At 50.5% G+C, this 16,830-nt stretch overlaps 8 protein-coding genes across 8 annotated transcripts; 2 read left to right on the top strand and 6 right to left on the bottom strand.

The window, feature by feature from the left end:
- The first annotated feature begins 14 nt into the window (after window positions 1–14).
- ASPWEDRAFT_44113 (putative AP-2 adaptor complex subunit beta) lies at window positions 15–3,300 on the top strand. Its single transcript, XM_040836189.1, has 6 exons — window positions 15–412; window positions 740–924; window positions 986–1,061; window positions 1,120–1,484; window positions 1,546–1,974; window positions 2,031–3,300. The coding sequence occupies exons 1-6, from the start codon at window positions 374–376 to the stop codon at window positions 3,070–3,072; spliced, it is 2,136 nt and encodes a 711-aa protein (XP_040685758.1). The 5' UTR covers window positions 15–373; the 3' UTR covers window positions 3,073–3,300.
- A 275-nt stretch (window positions 3,301–3,575) lies between these two features.
- Window positions 3,576–4,913, bottom strand: cwc25 (U2-type spliceosomal complex subunit CWC25; the record flags this gene model as incomplete). The annotated part of the gene is made up of 2 exons (XM_040831353.1): window positions 3,576–4,818; window positions 4,888–4,913. 2 exons carry the CDS (start codon window positions 4,911–4,913, stop codon window positions 3,576–3,578), a joined length of 1,269 nt encoding a protein of 422 aa, XP_040685757.1.
- A 218-nt stretch (window positions 4,914–5,131) lies between these two features.
- ASPWEDRAFT_648360 (uncharacterized protein) lies at window positions 5,132–5,471 on the bottom strand. Its single transcript, XM_040838766.1, has one exon. The coding sequence runs from the start codon at window positions 5,361–5,363 to the stop codon at window positions 5,172–5,174; it is 192 nt and encodes a 63-aa protein (XP_040685756.1). The 5' UTR covers window positions 5,364–5,471; the 3' UTR covers window positions 5,132–5,171.
- On the bottom strand, window positions 5,222–9,342 carry ASPWEDRAFT_186299 (SH3 domain protein). The gene is made up of 3 exons (XM_040832124.1): window positions 7,584–9,342; window positions 7,428–7,526; window positions 5,222–7,374 (listed from the first exon to the last, which is right to left on the bottom strand). The coding sequence occupies exons 1-3, from the start codon at window positions 9,301–9,303 to the stop codon at window positions 5,579–5,581; spliced, it is 3,615 nt and encodes a 1,204-aa protein (XP_040685755.1). The 5' UTR covers window positions 9,304–9,342; the 3' UTR covers window positions 5,222–5,578.
- A 794-nt stretch (window positions 9,343–10,136) lies between these two features.
- On the top strand, window positions 10,137–11,186 carry ASPWEDRAFT_116525 (Rtr1/RPAP2 family protein phosphatase; the record flags this gene model as incomplete). Its single annotated transcript, XM_040828662.1, has 1 exon — window positions 10,137–11,186. One exon carries the CDS (start codon window positions 10,137–10,139, stop codon window positions 11,184–11,186), a length of 1,050 nt encoding a protein of 349 aa, XP_040685754.1.
- Window positions 11,187–11,627: 441 nt separating this feature from the next.
- ASPWEDRAFT_116956 (40S ribosomal protein eS17) lies at window positions 11,628–12,187 on the bottom strand (the record flags this gene model as incomplete). Its single annotated transcript, XM_040828700.1, has 3 exons — window positions 11,628–11,708; window positions 11,771–11,968; window positions 12,041–12,187. The coding sequence occupies 3 exons, from the start codon at window positions 12,185–12,187 to the stop codon at window positions 11,628–11,630; spliced, it is 426 nt and encodes a 141-aa protein (XP_040685753.1).
- A 267-nt stretch (window positions 12,188–12,454) lies between these two features.
- On the bottom strand, window positions 12,455–14,051 carry ASPWEDRAFT_44107 (mitochondrial 37S ribosomal protein bS1m). The gene has a single exon (XM_040836188.1). It carries the CDS (start codon window positions 14,012–14,014, stop codon window positions 12,626–12,628), a length of 1,389 nt encoding a protein of 462 aa, XP_040685752.1. The 5' UTR covers window positions 14,015–14,051; the 3' UTR covers window positions 12,455–12,625.
- A 135-nt stretch (window positions 14,052–14,186) lies between these two features.
- ASPWEDRAFT_44106 (SDR family oxidoreductase) lies at window positions 14,187–15,701 on the bottom strand. Its single transcript, XM_040836187.1, has 5 exons — window positions 15,517–15,701; window positions 15,407–15,458; window positions 15,215–15,347; window positions 14,861–15,151; window positions 14,187–14,802 (listed from the first exon to the last, which is right to left on the bottom strand). The coding sequence occupies exons 1-5, from the start codon at window positions 15,536–15,538 to the stop codon at window positions 14,296–14,298; spliced, it is 1,005 nt and encodes a 334-aa protein (XP_040685751.1). The 5' UTR covers window positions 15,539–15,701; the 3' UTR covers window positions 14,187–14,295.
- Between the last annotated feature and the right edge of the window lie 1,129 nt (window positions 15,702–16,830).

Raw genomic sequence — 16,830 nt, 5'->3', positions numbered from 1 at the left:
TTATTGGCAACCACCAGAGTTACATCCCAAAATTCAATCATTCCTTTTTTCTTCATCTTCGTGTGTCCCTTATTCCCATATTGTTTTCTTCCTTGGCACCTCGATCCGACCGGACGGCCTGTGCCCCGTCTTTTATTCCGTTCTCAGAAACGCTCCGGTCCCCAAGGCATGGGCACTTGCGGGCACCAGACCAACTAAAAGGAAGACCAGATCTCCCGAAGCCATATTGGATCGTCCATTGATCCCATCCTCTTTCCAACGGGTTCTCATGTGAACGGACGGCCTCACGAAACGCCCCGGCCTGCGCTTGGAAAATCGATAAACTCTAGAAGAATTGCGGAGGAGCTCGTCATTTGCTGTTTGCGAAGCCACCATGAGTTCCAGCGGGGGAGATGCGAAGCTGTTCGCCAGGGTATGTCCTTCTCCTCATTCTTAGGGGCTGCTTCGTCCTTCATCATCTGCAGCCGTGATACCGCGATCAGGGCTTCTCTGGTCGCGCTCTCACTGGTTTTTCTTTTTCGTCTGGTTCCTTTCCTTCCCCTCTCCTTTCCCCTCCTTATCCCCTCATGTCAAATTATACTCGGACGCGGTTCTATTGAGGACCTCCGTCCGCCTGTTGTATCACATTTTCTTTCGATCCTGAAGATTTCTACCCCTATCATGCTATACCTCCCAAATGCTTGCTGGTGTTATTCCTTTTTCTGCAAGCCATGGCTCACCATTCTCTCGAACTCCACAGGGAAAAGTCGCGGAGTTGCGACAAGAGCTCAACAGCGGCGGCAAGAAGGATAAGAACCTTTCTGCGAAAAAAATCGCCCTCAAGAAAATTGTCGCCAACATGACCATGAGCAACAATGATATGGTCGCCTTGTTCCCCGATGTGATCGGTTGTATGAATTTGCCCAGCTTGGAGATAAAGAAGATGTACGTTCAGAGGGAGGAGACAATCGACTACAGTGATGAACCGCCGCTGATGTCTTTCAAGGTGCTTTCTGTTCCTCGTCAACTATTCGAGAATGAAACCCGATGTTGCGTTGAAAGCGCTGCCAATTCTAGTGGATGTATGACTGGATCCTCCCTCTGTGAGCACCGCTGGATATTCTGACGCATGGGAAATAGGATATGGAGGCCTCCAACCCGCTGGTGCGTGCCTTGGCTTTGCGGACCATCTCTTATGTTCATGTTCGCGAGTTTGTCGAGGCTACGATTCAACCCGTCAAACGCTTGATGGGAGATCAGGATCCATATGTTCGCAAGACCTCAGCTTTCTGCGTTGCCAAGCTCTACGAACACGACAAGAAAATGGTCGAGAGCTCCGACCTGATCGACCGGCTCAACAGGATGCTTAAGGATGAGAACCCTACGGTCGTTTCCAGCGTTCTCGCCTCTTTGGTGGATATCTGGGGACGGAGTGAATCCATTTCTCTGACAATCGACTACACAAGTGCCTCGAAATTGGTCTCGATTCTGCCAGATTGCTCCGAGTAATTCTCCCTGTTCAACTGTATATCTGAATCGCTTTGCTGATCTTTCTGCTGTCAATAGGTGGGGTCAGACTTATATTCTCGAAGCACTTATGTCATATCTTCCACAAGACTCGGCAGAAGCACTCTTGCTTGCAGAGCGAATAGCACCCCGCCTGTCCCACTCTAATTCTGCTGTCGTTCTGACCTCAATTCGTGTCATTCTCTATCTTATGAACTACATTGCCGATGAAAGACACATCACTTCCTTATCGAAAAAGCTGTCGCCACCGCTCGTCACTCTGTTATCCAAGCCGCCAGAAGTTCAGTACCTAGCACTTCGCAACGCCATTCTTATTTTACAGAAAAGACCCGAGGTCCTACGGAACGACATTAGGGTGTTTTTCTGTAACTACAACGACCCAATTTATGTCAAAGTGACCAAACTCGAATTGATATTCATGTTGACTACCGAAGAGAACATCTCCATTGTTCTGGCGGAGTTGCGAGAGTGAGTTTTGCCTTAGTCCCCGTGGTGCCAGCTCGAATTAATTTGGTCTTTTCTAGGTATGCAACTGAAATCGATGTCCATTTCGTTCGCAAGGCTGTTCGTGCCATTGGAAAACTGGCAATTAAGATCGAGTCGGCCGCGCGACAATGTATCGACACCCTTCTGGAATTGGTGGACGCCAAAATCCCTTATATCGTGCAGGAGGCGACAGTGGTCATTCGCAATATTTTCCGCAAATATCCCAACCAGTACGAAAATATCATCGGTCACGTTATCCAGAATATCGACGAGCTCGATGAGCCAGAGGCAAAGGCCGCAGTTATATGGATCATTGGACAGTACGCAGACCGAATCGAAAATTCCGACGGACTTCTTCAGGACTATTTGGCCACATTCCACGACGAAGGCATTGAAGTGCAGCTTGCTCTGCTTACGGCCACTGTGAAGTTTTTCATCCAGCGACCCACAAAGGGCCAGCAGATCGTGCCGCAGGTCTTGAAGTGGTGTACTGAAGAGACGGACGATCCAGACCTTAGAGACCGAGGCTACATGTACTGGCGTCTACTTTCAACTGACCCAACGGCGGCAAAGAACGTTGTCATGGGCCAAAAGCCTCCGATCAGTGCGGAAAGCGAGAAACTAGACTCTCGAACTCTTGAGGAACTTTGTCTAAACGTCGGTACGCTTGCAACCGTGTATCTGAAGCCGGTCCAGCAAGTGTTCCGTGCCGCGCGCACCAGGCGACTACAGTATAGCCCTGCCCTGCAGAAAAGCCGGGAGCAGAACGGAAATAGCGTCTGGCAGACTGCACCTTCCCCAACAGAAACCACCACTGGCGCAGCCACAGTTTCCTCTCCCACAAACGGCTTTTCATCCGGCACTGGTGACATGAATGCTGCGGTAGGCGCAGCGGACGCCTATTTCAACGGCGTCGGTAGCCAGCAGATGGCTGCCCTTGACCTAGGCGGTCGTGGGGATGGGGGAGCCGGAGGCGGTGGTGTTTCGGAGACCCAGTATGTTGTCAACCAGAACCAGCAGGGGGTGTACCAGCCCCAGCTGGCTGGAGGGGCAGCGACAGGCGAGTTATTGTTGTTGTAATGTAGTATAGCCTTCTTTGAGATTCTGTTTTAGACCTTTCATTGTTGATCATATTCTAGCGATCTTGACTGCAGGGACTCGTGATACCTATTTTATAATACTGCAATCATCCAGAAAACCCTGTCCTTCATCCAGGTAATATAGAGGTTTAATGTGCATTTTTAGAATTCATCACTACCTTTTTTAATTATGTCAGGTAATAATAGAAACAAGGATTGAATGTTATCGCTGATGGTATCTCCTTATCCTCAATATCACCATTATCATAAATAGGCTTATATTGTAATAAAAAAAAAATTGGTATAAAAAAAATGATGGAGGTAGTTCGCCATTAACTGGTCTTGGCTGTAAATGAATAGATTTGGATGAAAGCGAACGCCAAAGATTGCCGAAGAAACGCCAGAAGATATTGAAACACGTATAAAACAAAAACATGAATTTCTGTTCTCGAGCCAAAATTTCGGCGAGGATACAGAACCGATAGGATATGCGATCACTCAGTATCACTCATCTTCATCCATCCGAGCCAAGCCACCACGACTGCGTTTGATACGGTCATCTAAGCTGTCATTCTGAAGCTGTCGGTGCATCTGTCCCACAAAGCGACCCCGTTCAGACCGGTTCTTGTCGTCCTCTTCGCGCTGTTTCTCTTCCTTGGCCGTGACATCAGCGATGTGCTGTCGACGGGTATCTTCCATTTCAGATGCGTTAGACATCATCTCCGCCAATCTTCTCTTGCGGTCTTCTTCTAGATCCCTGGCTTTGTTGCCGTCTGCCTCTCCCGCTCCGTTGCGGTTGCTGGGTCCTCGTTCCCGTGGGTGCGAGTCTCTAGGGCCCCGGTTATCCCTCTTGTCATAGGTTCTGCGGGAATCCCTTCGGCCCTGATCCCAGTTGTTTCTGCGATCATCGCCTGTCCGGCGTCGGTCTGAGGGATGATCGTCTGGCCGAGGGGACGATCCGCGACGTGTGGACCAGTCATACTTGTCGTCACGATCTTTGTCTCTGCTGTAGTAATGATCTCTGTCGTCTCTACCACTTCTGCGATCCCTATCGTCTCTGCCATTGTGCCTATCGCTCCTGCGGTTTCTGTCATCTCTCCGGTCTCTATCTCTGCGATCCCGATCATCCCTATAGCTCCGGTCATCCCTCCGGCTTCTATGTGATCGCTCTGGAGACGAGGGTGATCGAGATCTGTGACGATGGGAGCGACGATGACGTCGGTGGGATTCTTCGTCATCACCATGTTGCCTACGCTTGTGGCTGCTGCTCTCGCGATCTTGGTCCCGACTCCGACGCACTGTATTTTTAACCATAGCCTCATACGCCGCCTGCTCCCTCTTCTTAATCTCTAGCAGAGGATCTGCCATCACCTTGGCCATGGTATCCCGGGGATTGCCAGCAGGAGGCGGCGGGGCTTGAGAGGCAGTCACATCGGCTCCCTTCTCCAACTTCTTGTTGTCGTCATTTTTCAGTATCACCCCGTCGATCCGGCGCTTTCCCAGCAGGTACCCCTCCATCTCCTCCGAGTAGTGGCCTGTCGCGCTCGATGGTGCCTGGTACATCCAATCGACCCTGTTGTGCTGCTTCGGCTTCCCGGATTCCTCCTGCAGACGCTGCAGGTCTTGGATTTGGCGCTCTTCATCGCGTTCACGGCGGAGCTGGTCGATGCGCTTGCGCTCCTCCAGTGCGCGCTTTTCCTCCGACCACACACGTTCTTGATTGCGGAGGAGTGATGGATGCCATGATCTATGTAGATTTATGCGTTAGCACGAGAGCCAATAGTCGTAGACAAACGATTGGAAGGGGGATGCGTACTTCTTCAAGTTCAAATCGCCACCCATTTTCGGTTGATTTGCGCAGTCAAGCTGCGACGACTGTTGGTTGGGGAAGTTTTGAGCTGTGAAAGGAAGCTGAGGGTTGGCTGGGCGGTAAGATTCGAGTTCCCGAAGAGGAAAACGAGGGGATCGCCACTGCGGGCCGACGTTCTTGCATTTTGTGCCTGAGGCACCAATTCATATAGATACCATTAACTGTTGCTTTAAGAATATACGAAGAACCACTTGGAAATATTCTTTCTTATCGATTTAAAAGCTAAAACTCTATGTTTCAATTAACCCTGAACTACGTAAAGAGTATACCACTCCCAGCACTGTTACATGATCAAAAAATTGAAGAGCCGGAATAGATACATACAAACGAACAAAGTATGTGAAGGCAAAAAAACAAACACAAATAGGACAAGTTCTCCCACGTAAGCAGGTGCTGCCACAATCCGTGTATAATGCGAACATTTACCAGAATCAAATCATTTGCTCATCTCCTCGGTTCGATCAACTCTGCTTTCATATATCTCCCCCATCCAGCAAGGGCATCAAGAAAGGGACAAGAAGGTAAAGAAGAAAGAACATTACACCGTAGACAGATCCACCCATTTCTTCATCATCTGATCGTTGGCATTACATCGAAACATGGCTCCAACTGCAGCCCATTATGCATTATGGTGGGTTTATTTCTCCCAGCCAACCCAGCTCCGTGGCATTACTCTCCAAACCTTGCACTCTCCACTCCGCATGTCATTCAGCTTAAAGCTTTCCATTTTGACTTTCTTGCTCTCTCGGCCTTGCTCCCAGGCACGGATCTTCTTCTTGGTTCCGTCCCAGTCGACAACAACGCCCACATGGTCAGGCTTACCGACTTCGGCACTGTACTTCTGGTGCATTGTGCCACGATGGCCTTGGAATCGCGCATTGCGGAAACTGACAATATCACCCGCACGGATCTCATCATTTTGCTGAACGGAGGCATTGGCCAGGTTGGAATATACCAATGCACCATAAGCTCTGGTGCCGACAGGAAGTAAAGCTTCCGTAATGGGATTGAGCAGATGTTGGACCAAGCCAAACGGAGTACCGTCCGGAACCGTTGTGTTTTGAATAGCGTTGGCGGTATTGGCAATACGCGCGCCAATCTGAGAATGTGCATTTTCGAGCTGGTCTTGGCGTGGCTGAATTGGAGGTGGTTCATGACGCTGCTCCAAAGTTGCATCAGATGGATTACGGGCATCGTAATTCACTGTGACCACTGTCTGGGAGTAATCAATGAAAAGGACATATACGTCCTTGGAAATTGTAGCTTTGCCACCTCTCTTTGTCGAGTTGGATTCCTCGACTTCGAAAAGAATGTCCTTGCGATTTTGGAACACTGGTGGAGGAGTCTTGGGTTGCGCCCACCACAGCGTATTTTCTGCCAAATCAACATCCATGGCAATGAATCCGAGGTCAACGGATGGACGGGTCATATCCATAGATCTCCGCACATTGTGTGGGGTCCTAGGAACATCCAAAGAGGCACGGGTGCTTCGCGGTGCGGATGGAGGTCGTGCAGCAGGCGGCTGACTTGGCGGAGGCGGAGGTGCGAGAGACGGTCGTTTTTCCTTGGGTGGTGTCTGTACAGGAGACGCTTCATAGAGGTCGTCATCGTCATCTGCCGCTGGTTGGGATTGAAAAGGAGTAGGTATTTCGGGGTGCCCGCTAGGAACGGGTGGTGCAGGTGGTGCAGGCAAGCCGTGCTGCGGGGCGGTATAGCGAAAAGGGTCGTATTCGTCATCATCAGCAAAGGACTGCTCCCTTGGAGGCGGTGGAGGAGGGCCCCTGGGGGTGTCCATTGAAGCTCTACTCCTAGGCGGCTGGGTAGGAGGCGGTGGTGGGACTGCTCTGGGAGCAGAAGGGGGAGGCGGCGGTGGCAAGCGGGACTGTCTAGGACTGGTCGGAGAGTGAAGTGAATGATCATCGGTATTAGTGCCTTCGTCCATACTAGAATCACGCCCGTGGGCTTTCAGGGCATCCTTGAATTTTGCACCTGAAGCGATATCGGTGTCGTAGTCACCATCGTATTCAGTTACCTCGCCCTCGACATCTTCACCGGCTCGACGAGATGAGACCGTAGTACCCCGGCTATCAGCAGTAGACCTACGGCGAACATTCCCCGGGATTGGAGGTGGTGGCGGCCTAGCTTGTGTTGGCCCCAATGGAGGACTCATTGGGACAGGCGGGGGAGGGCGGCTGATCCTCTTTTCTGAGGCGAGAGTTGGAGATTTCGGGGAAGCGGAATCATAGGTTGAGGAGCGACGGGAGTCTAAGTGGTCAGGAATGGGAGGGGCCACAGCCGGTGGTAGAGGGGCTGATCTTTCCGCTGCTACAGCATTTAAGGATAGATTTCTTGCGTGCACAGAAAGTTCGTCATCCGACTCTTCACCCGAAGCGCCGGATGCTGGGGACCTGGTAGGGGGAGCGACAGGTCGAGCTACATGTAGTGGTCAGCATAATTGAAAATTTACAATGGATTCAATAACTTACTCCCTGCGACGGGCGGAGGCGAAAACGGCTGTTCCTGAGGCACAGGAGGTGGAACAGGCCGCGTCTCTACTGGCGGAAGAGGGGGCGCTGGTCGGTCTCCTACAGGATGCGGATAAGCCTGTGAATCTAAGCGATACTGGGGAGATTTCTACCTACCATGAGGCGGAGGAGGAGGAGGCCTGTCAATGGAAGCGCGCGTAGGTGGTTCTTCATTGGCGGCTTCCTCGGCATCAGAAATGTTTTCCGCATGATACTGTTCTGTCACGGGCGTGGCTTGAGGCGCTTCCTCTTCCTTCTCAACATCAGCGGGAGGTGCGGCCGGTTTGCTGGCATTCATTCCCGGTAGAGCCATAATGGGGACTGGAGGAGCTGCTGCCGGCACGGTCGTTTCAGATTCACCGAAATTCCTGTCGGTTTCTGTAGGCGTCTTTGGCTTACGAGGAGCTGCGCCGGGCATGCCTCCAGGAGGACCGAAGAAACCCATCATACCCATTCCGCCGCTCATCTTTGCCATTCTCTCCCGAATCTCCATTCTGCGCTTGACTTCAGGGTCAATGTCTTCCTCCTCCTCCTCTTCTTCACCTTGCTGTGCTTCCTCTTCAGGTTCTTCCTCCGCCCTCTCTTCTTCGTGCTTTTGAGTGGTCTCTGAAACATATGAATCCTTTCGAGTTTCTGCACGGGAACGGTCTTCGTAGTCTTCTTTGCTCGTAGAGGTTTCCTCTGCATCCTCTGTATCGGCGGCAGCGGAATCATCGGCATCATTTGTATCGCTTGCCAAGTCGTGGGCAGGCGGCGGAGGAGCGTCAGACTGGGCAGCAGAAATAGGCGGGGGCTTCACTGTGTCGGGACTGTGGTCTTCAGTGGTTTCGGATCCCAACGCCTCAGCGGGAGCGCCTTCATCGTACGATTCGGGGTTCTTGGGTGCGGGTTTCTTGGGCTTCTCCTTTTTCTGGGCTGCTTCAGCATGACGAGCTGCCTGTTCTAACTGCTGCTTCTGAAGTAAGGCGATTCTCTCCTTCAGACTTGTTGGCTTAGGCTGATCTTCGCCCGCTTCCTCCGACGCCTCGCTCACAGGAGGAGGCCGGCTTTCTGAGACCGGGGGTTCACGTGCAAGCTGTTCCTGGACCGCCGGATCCTCTTCTCTCTTGTAAATTTTCGGAGGAGGCTCTCTGGGAGGGGGGACGTAAGAATTTTTACTTGGAGGCGGCGCAACAAAAGGCTTCTTGATGAATGAAGTAGAGTTCTGAGCGCTCCAACCACCTGGCTTGACCGGCGCAATAGGTGGTGCAGCAGGCTTGTTGAATGCGGCAATGCGATCCTTGAATGAAGATCCGGTAGGCTTTGCAGGAGGAGGTGGCTTCGATGCGGCTTTAGGAGCCGGTTCACTGGATTCATTCGAGGCCTGTGGAGGTGGGGGAGCTGGGGCTTGCACTGGCTTGGGAGGCGACGCCGGAGCCTCAGCGGGGAAAGATGCCGCGGTCGATTGAGGTGATTCGGGAGACTGAGGTATGCTCTCCTGATCCGCAGCATGGGAGTTAATGGTGTTGTCTAACTCCGGCTCCTGTCGAGGTTTGGTCTCGGCCACCGGGGATTCAGCGACGGCGGGTTCGGGCGGAGCGACAACTTCGGGTTCTTTCTTTGGCCTGCTCGGGCGTGTCGGTCGGGGAGGGGCAGGAGGGTCATATTTTTCGACGAAATTCTTGGGGAAGATGCCCTCCGCCTTGGACCCTGTATTATCCACATATTCTCCGTAGTACCACTCGTCGTCTTCCACTTCCGTGACAGTTACGATCTGGCCGATTGGAAAGGTAAGGTCGTCATCGTGGCCCGAAGTGTACTCGAAGACCGCTCTGACCGTGAATGGCGGGTTGGACATCTGGCAAGCCGGCGCGTATGACAAGGAGGTGGGGGGGGGGGGGAATTGATTCTGGACAGGAGTGTAAAAGCAATGCTAATAATCACAAAATAAAACAAGAAAAAAGCACTGTACACAATAAAGTATCAACTAGATACCTCTAGTTTACAGGGCATGTAGAATGATAAGTCACAAAGGAGGGGAGGGGATGCCACTTTGGGGAATTAATATGTCAGCCTGATCAATGTACGTCACAGCATTGGGGTTAAGGGGGGTTATCAGGGACAATGCACAGTGCAGAGGCCACTTACAGAGGAGCAAGAGCATCAACCCCAGTAGAGAGAATTAAAGCAAGAGTTGAATGGAATATAAGGATGAGGGGCTCAGACAACGATGATGCTGGTAGAAAGAGAAAAGAGGAGAGAAAAAGAAAGGGAGAGAGGGAGAGCGAGGATGGGATCCGTGGTGGTCGTCACCTTCTGGCGGGACAGCCTGAGGTGCTCCACTGGTCGATCGGCAGCTAATAATAAGGAAGAGAAGGAAGAAGGCGGCCACACCACTTGGATTAGTTACTGGTAGTGCTGGCAGAAGTCTTGGTCAAGAACAGGCCTTCGATACTGCTGAGAAGATCTTGTCCGAGGTGGATTAATTGATCCTGTGAACTGATATCATCATCCACAAATCCTCCGTCATGGCAACTGTCTAGCTTCACTGCGAATCCGGGGTTTGCCTCTTGCCGACCCGAAAAAACGTCTGTCCCCTTGCAGACCTTTTTTTTTATTCCTCGATCTTCAATCTTCAAAAAGAACAGCGTTTCTTTTTCTACTCGATCGTTCTGTGGGAATTTTTTCATCATGGCTACGAATAACAACTCCCCTCCGAAATCCATTTTAAAAACTTCACTACCTTCTGCGCATGCTGCTTCCTCACCTTTGGTGACCTCGAATTCTAACGCCCGTCGGCCTGTCTCCAAATCGCAAATGTCACAGCAACAAAAAGGAAAACAAAAAGAGAACAAGCCTGGAGCTGATCCTCGTCATATGGCAATAGCGCTACACCACGCTCATCGAATTCAGGCCCAAAAAGACACAGAGGCACTCATATTAGACCGCATCCTGGAGCTCGTCACATTTCCCTCTTCGCCATCCGCCGACCCTGCCGCTCCGTCTATCGAAGACGCAAATGCTTTCAAAGCCGCTCTGGTTCCTTTTCAGCCTTCCGATTATGACAATTTGATTGAGGAGCGGAAAATAGAGGGGCTTTGTGGGTATGGGCTTTGCCCCCGGGAGCATCGCAAAGAAGACCCCAAGGGCACTTATAGGCTGAAATGGGGTGCAAAGGGGAGCGGCCCTGGAGGCCGTGGACGCGATATGAACATCGTTCCCAAAGAAAAACTTGAGATGTGGTGTTCGGATGAATGTGCTGAGCGAGCTATGTATATACGGGTGCAGCTGGCTGAGGAACCAGTGTGGGAAAGACGAGCCGATGACACTCGAGGCGACAGTATTCTATTGCTTGAAGAGGGTAGGGCAGAGAAAAAACAAGGAAAAGGGAAAGGCAAAATGAGCTCAGCTACAGTGGGAGAAGTGACCGGCCAACTGGACAACCTGCACATGGATGGAAGCCAGGAATCGAGCGATATGGCCGACAACATGAAAGGGCTCAGCATTCGTGCCGATCATAACTCTCATGAACTCGCCATGGAACGTGGAGACTCGAACCCAGCTTTCCAGACGGGCAGAGTAAACATTCAGATCCGAGAGAAGGAGAATGTTTCCCATGACGCACCCCAAATGCGACCAGGAGACCATACAGGAGGCTCGATCGAAGGATATGTACCAAAGAACCGTCAAGAGCCACAGGAAGAAGACCAGGAGGAGCCAGACGTCCTCGACCAGTTTTAGCATCGCCTCGATAGTCTTGGGCATTTATGTTCCAGCGTTCTACATCATGATACCCCAGATGCTACTAGAGCAATAGAAGTAAAGGTCATTCCTTTGGACTACATGCAGATATGACCGTAGAACACGGCAGTATCGGAAAATCTTCAGTCAATGCGACTGTGAACTTGGGAATTCTACGTACCACCCACAGCAGTGTGTCAATACACAGACAACACTGTGTAGAGCGAAGAGAAAATAAAATTGGCAATCAAGCGTCATCTTCATCAGAAGAATCGGCGACACCTTTCTCAATGGGAATCATTTTTCATTCGTCATGCATCGACTGTCTCTTTAAGCTAAAGCGGTAGCTGGAGGAAGCCAGCCAGGATAGGCATGATCGGGAACGCCAGAGGTCGACTGAAGACAAGACATTAAACTTTTCTTTGGTCAGAGGCGTAAAATTTAGCGGCGGTCGTTGAAGCGGCGGGGACGCTCGGCCTGCTGCTGGCTGACGTTGACAACGTTGACCTTCAGGTTGTCGAACTATATCGCATATCCAGTTAGAAATGTCACGGCACCATTTTACAGTGTCGGGGAAAACTTACGCCCATGGACTTAAGGAGGTCCTTGGTATCGGCATCGACATCGAGCTGACCGGACTCGGTCTGGGAGACATCCAGAGCGGAAACCTCAGGGACGTACTGGTCCTTGCGCTCACGCTCCTCCTCCTGAAGCTTGAAGGAGATACCGCGGACAGGGCCACGCTGGATACGCTTCATCAAGTGGGTGGTGTAACCAGCGATCTATAACCAAATTTCATCAGCACTCAAGTTCCATTGTTCGTACTCGATCGGCGGAATCCAATATATGCTGACCTTGTTGCGGAGACGCTTGGAGGCAATGATAGCGATCTCATCGCAGAGACGCTTGTTGGTCTCGAAGTCGAGCGTCAACTTGGGGTAGTAACGCTCGATGACGACCTTGGCGGACCTCTTGACTGTCTTTGTCCTGACGCGACCCATTTTGGCGGTTGTTTGCTGGCGGTTGGATGTTCGAAGAGACGGTTCAGCAGTGGTTATATCTTCCTGGTGTTTCAAGAGGCCGTCCTCGCTTACAGGTGTGCGGGTCGTGCCCTAGAGGACGGAGCCCTAACTCTGTGTCACGTGACTGAAAGATCAATTTAGCCAAATCGGGTAGTTGGCATCGGCGCGCAGTATGACCTACTCGTCGCCTTTGACCGCCCACCTCCTTGGTTTACTTGTGCTACGGTTATGAATGTACAAGGCCAATCGCTGATAAACTCCTATGTTTGAATAACAATAAATATGGTGCTTCCGGTTTATATGACAATATCAAAAGAGAATAGGAGTAACTTTACATCCACCATCCAGTCTAATCGTACAGCCACCTCTGCAGCTCATGGCCCGAAGAATTAAAGTATTGATTTATTTCAAATACTTTCACGAGGATCTGAGTGTTCTCATGAGGGTTCTGGCAATATCTTCAGTCTCGTGCTGCCTTTTAGAGGCTGAGTCTGGAGAACGCCCGTCCAATCTCGGAACAAACCGCTGGTCGCCACGAGCAGCATCAGAGATGCTTGTAAGGCTAGGCTTCTTGTAATCTTCAAGGCCATAAGGAGCCTTGGCAGTCGCGCTGGCCCTGTAAGACGCCAGGCCTATTCTACCCTCCGAGTCGACCGAGGCTCGGATAGGAGTAACCCAGTACTTAGCACCACCGGGGATGGATGCATCAAAGTACGCCAGGCCAGGAGGAGAGCCCTGCTCGACGAAAGTCATGGCGTTCAAATCTTCAACCGCAATACCACCAACACCGGCAATAGCCTTGGAGGTCCGGCCCTTAAATCTACCCTTCGGTCGTAGAATACGCGCCTCAACTGGGCGCTGGTAAGCCTGAGGGCCGTGACTCGGGTGGTTGTAAATGAGGGCGTGTGAGCGTGTGTACGACAAACCGGCAGAAGGATGCGTTTTCGGGGGGCCGGAGACCGCGTATTCCGCCGATGACAACTTGGTTCCGGGGGATTGGTAGTATTTCTGTCCAATTCTGTCGCTGGGCACAGCTGGGGGCGACGGAAGATCGAGTAGCTCAAAGACCACCGGACCGAGAGAGAATGGGTCTGCTCGCAGCGTCTTGAGGTATGCTTGGAATTCCTTCTCGCTCACCTGGATGGGGCCAAGAGCCTTCAGGTCTTCTCCGTTATCCTGAGCCTGCTTCCTCCGCTCGGCAGTGCGCTTCGCAGTGTAACGTTCGCGGAGCTTCTTCAGAAGCTCGGGCTTCTGGTCACGCACTTGGTCCAAGTAGGCGTGGAATTCTGCCTCTGTTTGTCCAGCGAGCCAAGGGCCAGCATGTCTGAATTGTTTGGCACCAGGCTCCCCAAGACCCTTGCTCTTGTCTGTGTTGTCGACATTAGGTTCGAAGGGACTTTGGTGTCTAGGCATAATGCTAGTCGCGTAGTTGACCTTGGAAGGCAGAGACATGGGCATGTGCAGCTCCTGGAACTTCTCCAAGGTCACCGTGTGGTCCGCTGCGGACTCGAAATCGGTAACATGTTCGAAGGTATCGAGTGCGTTCACTCTAACAATGGGCCGGGACGACTTCTCCGATGTTGACTTCGCAGGGAGTGGCCGCTTCAGACCCCAGTCACCTCTTGCTAGCGATGAAGATGGCGTGACAATTGATGCTCGGACGGGATGAGGAAGGGTTGCGCTGTCGGATTCGAAGACGGTCCTCGAGGTTGGAGGTTCTTGGGGTTTTGATAAAGCTGAAGGGAGTGCAAAAAGACGGGATTTCCGTAGCAGATTCGCCGTTGGCGATAACCTGGCGGTCGCCATGGCGTTGAATGATCAATTGCGTGTCTGGAGAAAGTCCTTACTCCGGAGATTGATGGAGAAAAGTTGGTTGTAGACACGAACATGCCAAGCACCCGCGGTACGGGCAGCTTTAGTGACACCTAATGCAGTTTACTCTTCTCTACTGGGTCTGCTACGAAAATGATACATGATTTTTTGGAATCAATGGATGAATTTATCTATTTGCATTTATATTTATTCGTTTGTTTAATCACAGTCGGAGATCAAACAATTAAATCATAAAATCGTCTATCCAAATACATTTAGGCACCAGCATCCAGCAGCGATCTGACAGTGTCGGTCACTGTTTCTTTCAATGGGCGGTATTTAAGCCCCAAAATCTCGATGGATTTTTTGTTGTCAAATCCGTAGATGTCGGCTGGCAAGTCACTCGGCGAGTCCTTAGGGGGCAGTCGAGATTCCAAATCTGGGTATGCCTCGCGGATTGCATCGGCAACATCCTTGTTGGTGAAATAGCCATTGGTGACGAAGAATCTGTTTCCACCTGCTTCTGGGACCTCAATGGCTCTCACATGAGCCAGCGCAACATCACGAACATCCACCCAGAGGAATGTACCTGAAGGTGGGAGGCTATCCTTGGAGGCACCCTGGACGAAGTTCCTCATCCGTGTGTTCGAGGTGTTGATGGCATCGAGAGAGTTCAGGTAGTGCACAATGGGCCCGAAAACGAGGGGAGGGTTGACTGTCGCAATATCGAAGCTTGGCTTCTCTTCCTCAACAAACTTCCAGGCCGCTTTCTCTGCGAAGGTCTTGAAAAGATTGTTGTCAGCGTGATGAGGTCTGGGAGTCAGGGAAGAGATTGCCTACTTTGCTAGCTCTGTACACCTTAGATGGGTCCATAGCCTCTTCCCAAGTCACTTCGTTCCACTGCTCCTCGTTGTATACCTTGGGGTGCTTTCCTGGGTTGACAATTGCAGCAAAAGATGATGTGATGACAACTCGCTTCACTGTCGGTGCATAGGCCTTGATAGCCTTCAAAATACCAGTCGTTCCCTTAATTGCAGGGTCCAAGAAGTCCTTAACAGGGTCCTCGACATTGAAGTGGAATGGGGATGCAGTGTGGAGGACATAGTCGAATGGAGGGGTAGCTTTGACAGCCTGCACAGAACAAAATGTTAGACACGCGGGTAACCATAACGCAGGAGCATATCAAGAACCTACCTCGTCGAATGCTCCATCCGCAGCAACATCCTTCACGATAACATAGGACAGTCTCTCCTTTGGTGTGTTGGGGTGGTTATCGAGAATCTTCTGCCCCTTCTCGTCAGATCTGACTGTAGTCACGATGTCAAATCTGGGTAAAATGTGTCAAAACGAAATCAATGATTAAAAGCATTTTATAGGACTACCCACCCGTGAGCCAACAAAATATCAATAATATGAGCAGCAATGAAGCCACTTCCACCTACACAAAGGTCAGCTTTTTGAATGTTGTGGTGTATAGAGCTGGGCGGTTCCCATACCAGAAAGAAGAACTCTAGGCATTGTTGTGTGAGTAGAGATACTTTTTTAATAAAAATGATTTCCAACACTCAATCTGGTGTGTAGCAGACAGTGAGAGTATAGCAGGACTGGAAGGGGACTCGTTGCTTTTTTATAAGGCGCCTAGGTATTCTGATAACACAACCATCGAACCCCTCCTCAGCCCGAGCCATTATCCCCCACTGCGGCCCACCATTACAGATGGTCCATTCCGCTTATCCGCTGCAATAGACCCTCCCCGATGATTACAAATGGTGGTGTTTTTGCGTCAGATCATCCAATAATCCGAGTGGACAAAAGCTGAGGTTAACTCCGTGATCTACACTCCTACACTCTACCTTGGATAGATGATTGACAAAGGCGTGGATGGAAAGGTTCGGCTGTTGTTGGGCTTGGTACAGCACAGCTGAGCGGCTGAGTTGGAGGTGGAGACTTGAATCCATATCAATGACGTCGCGACCAACCTTGAGGAATATTAGAGGAATTGGCAAGGATATTTCTTTTTTATTTGAGATAAATCATCCAATGCCTCCTCGCGTATAAATGAAGATAAAAGCCATGATGATCAGTTTGATCTACAGTAGTATTGTGTTGGTGATCACTCCGTATTTCCATTGACTTACTATCATACACAATCTATGCAGTTCGATGCTTATTATCCACTATATCATCAGTTGATAAAGTATGCCTGTTAATTAGCCAAGTAATATGCCAGGGTCTATATGACTATAGCTCAGCTTATGCAAACTTAGTAGCTCATCTTCGAATCCAGGTACTTTGCCTTGATTATTCCGAATTTCCGCCAAACATGCATCAACTAGGTTGGGCCTTTTCAAAGAGCTACCCCTGTATTGATCTTCCACATGGTCTTCGTGGGTAACATCTAAATTCTGAATATGTACGTTTGCAGAGGCGTCCTCAACGCTCCTTTGAGGACTATGCCAACAAAGGAGTCTGGTCAATTATGGCTAGGGGTATTGAAATGTTCCGCATCTCCAAATTCAGCTGCTCATTGCGAGGAATCTTTCAATTTGGTGTAAAACTTCGTTCCCTTTTTTCGGTTGTGCTTGTTATATTCAAAATATACATACGGACGAGAGTGGAGTCTGGAACATGAGAGATATCCTAAAAGCTCGAACCATAGGTTAAAACGTTTTTATCTAGTCACTTATTTTTCTAATAGATAATCTCGTCATTCTCTTTTGTGTCGTTACATTCCTTCTTGGATTGTGGTGTCGAATAGTACTCCGCAAGTAACCGATGAGCAGCGATTCGAGTACCTCAAATAGTCTTGA

This window comes from Aspergillus wentii (genome assembly GCF_001890725.1).
Source record: "Aspergillus wentii DTO 134E9 unplaced genomic scaffold ASPWEscaffold_7, whole genome shotgun sequence".
In the NCBI taxonomy this organism is placed as follows: domain Eukaryota; kingdom Fungi; phylum Ascomycota; class Eurotiomycetes; order Eurotiales; family Aspergillaceae; genus Aspergillus; species Aspergillus wentii.
The sequence above is the reverse complement of the archived record's forward strand: the minus strand, read 5'-3'. Positions and strand labels throughout refer to the sequence as shown.

What these genes read in the sequence shown, in the direction of transcription:
- ASPWEDRAFT_44113 (XM_040836189.1), top strand. Translation starts at nt 374, where the DNA reads ATGAGTTCCAGCGGGGGAGATGCGAAGCTGTTCGCCAGG. An exon ending in AGCTTGGAGATAAAGAAGAT is followed by an intron (nt 925 to 985) that starts GTACGTTCAGAG and finishes ATGTCTTTCAAG; the next exon opens with GTGCTTTCTGTTCCTCGTCA. An exon ending in CGCTGCCAATTCTAGTGGAT is followed by an intron (nt 1,062 to 1,119) that starts GTATGACTGGAT and finishes CATGGGAAATAG; the next exon opens with GATATGGAGGCCTCCAACCC.
- ASPWEDRAFT_44106 (XM_040836187.1), bottom strand. Translation starts at nt 15,538, where the DNA reads ATGCCTAGAGTTCTTCTTTCTG. An exon ending in GCCTAGAGTTCTTCTTTCTG is followed by an intron (nt 15,459 to 15,516) that starts GTATGGGAACCG and finishes ACCTTTGTGTAG; the next exon opens with GTGGAAGTGGCTTCATTGCT. An exon ending in AGGTGTACAGAGCTAGCAAA is followed by an intron (nt 14,803 to 14,860) that starts GTAGGCAATCTC and finishes AATCTTTTCAAG; the next exon opens with ACCTTCGCAGAGAAAGCGGC.
- ASPWEDRAFT_44107 (XM_040836188.1), bottom strand. Translation starts at nt 14,014, where the DNA reads ATGGCGACCGCCAGGTTATCGCCAACGGCGAATCTGCTACGGAAATCC.
- ASPWEDRAFT_648360 (XM_040838766.1), bottom strand. Translation starts at nt 5,363, where the DNA reads ATGTTCGCATTATACACGGATTGTGGCAGCACCTGCTTACGTGGGAGA.
- ASPWEDRAFT_186299 (XM_040832124.1), bottom strand. Translation starts at nt 9,303, where the DNA reads ATGTCCAACCCGCCATTCACGGTCAGAGCGGTCTTCGAGTACACTTCG. An exon ending in TCCTCCTCCTCCGCCTCATG is followed by an intron (nt 7,527 to 7,583) that starts GTAGGTAGAAAT and finishes CGCATCCTGTAG; the next exon opens with GAGACCGACCAGCGCCCCCT. An exon ending in GCCTCCGCCCGTCGCAGGGA is followed by an intron (nt 7,375 to 7,427) that starts GTAAGTTATTGA and finishes CACTACATGTAG; the next exon opens with CTCGACCTGTCGCTCCCCCT.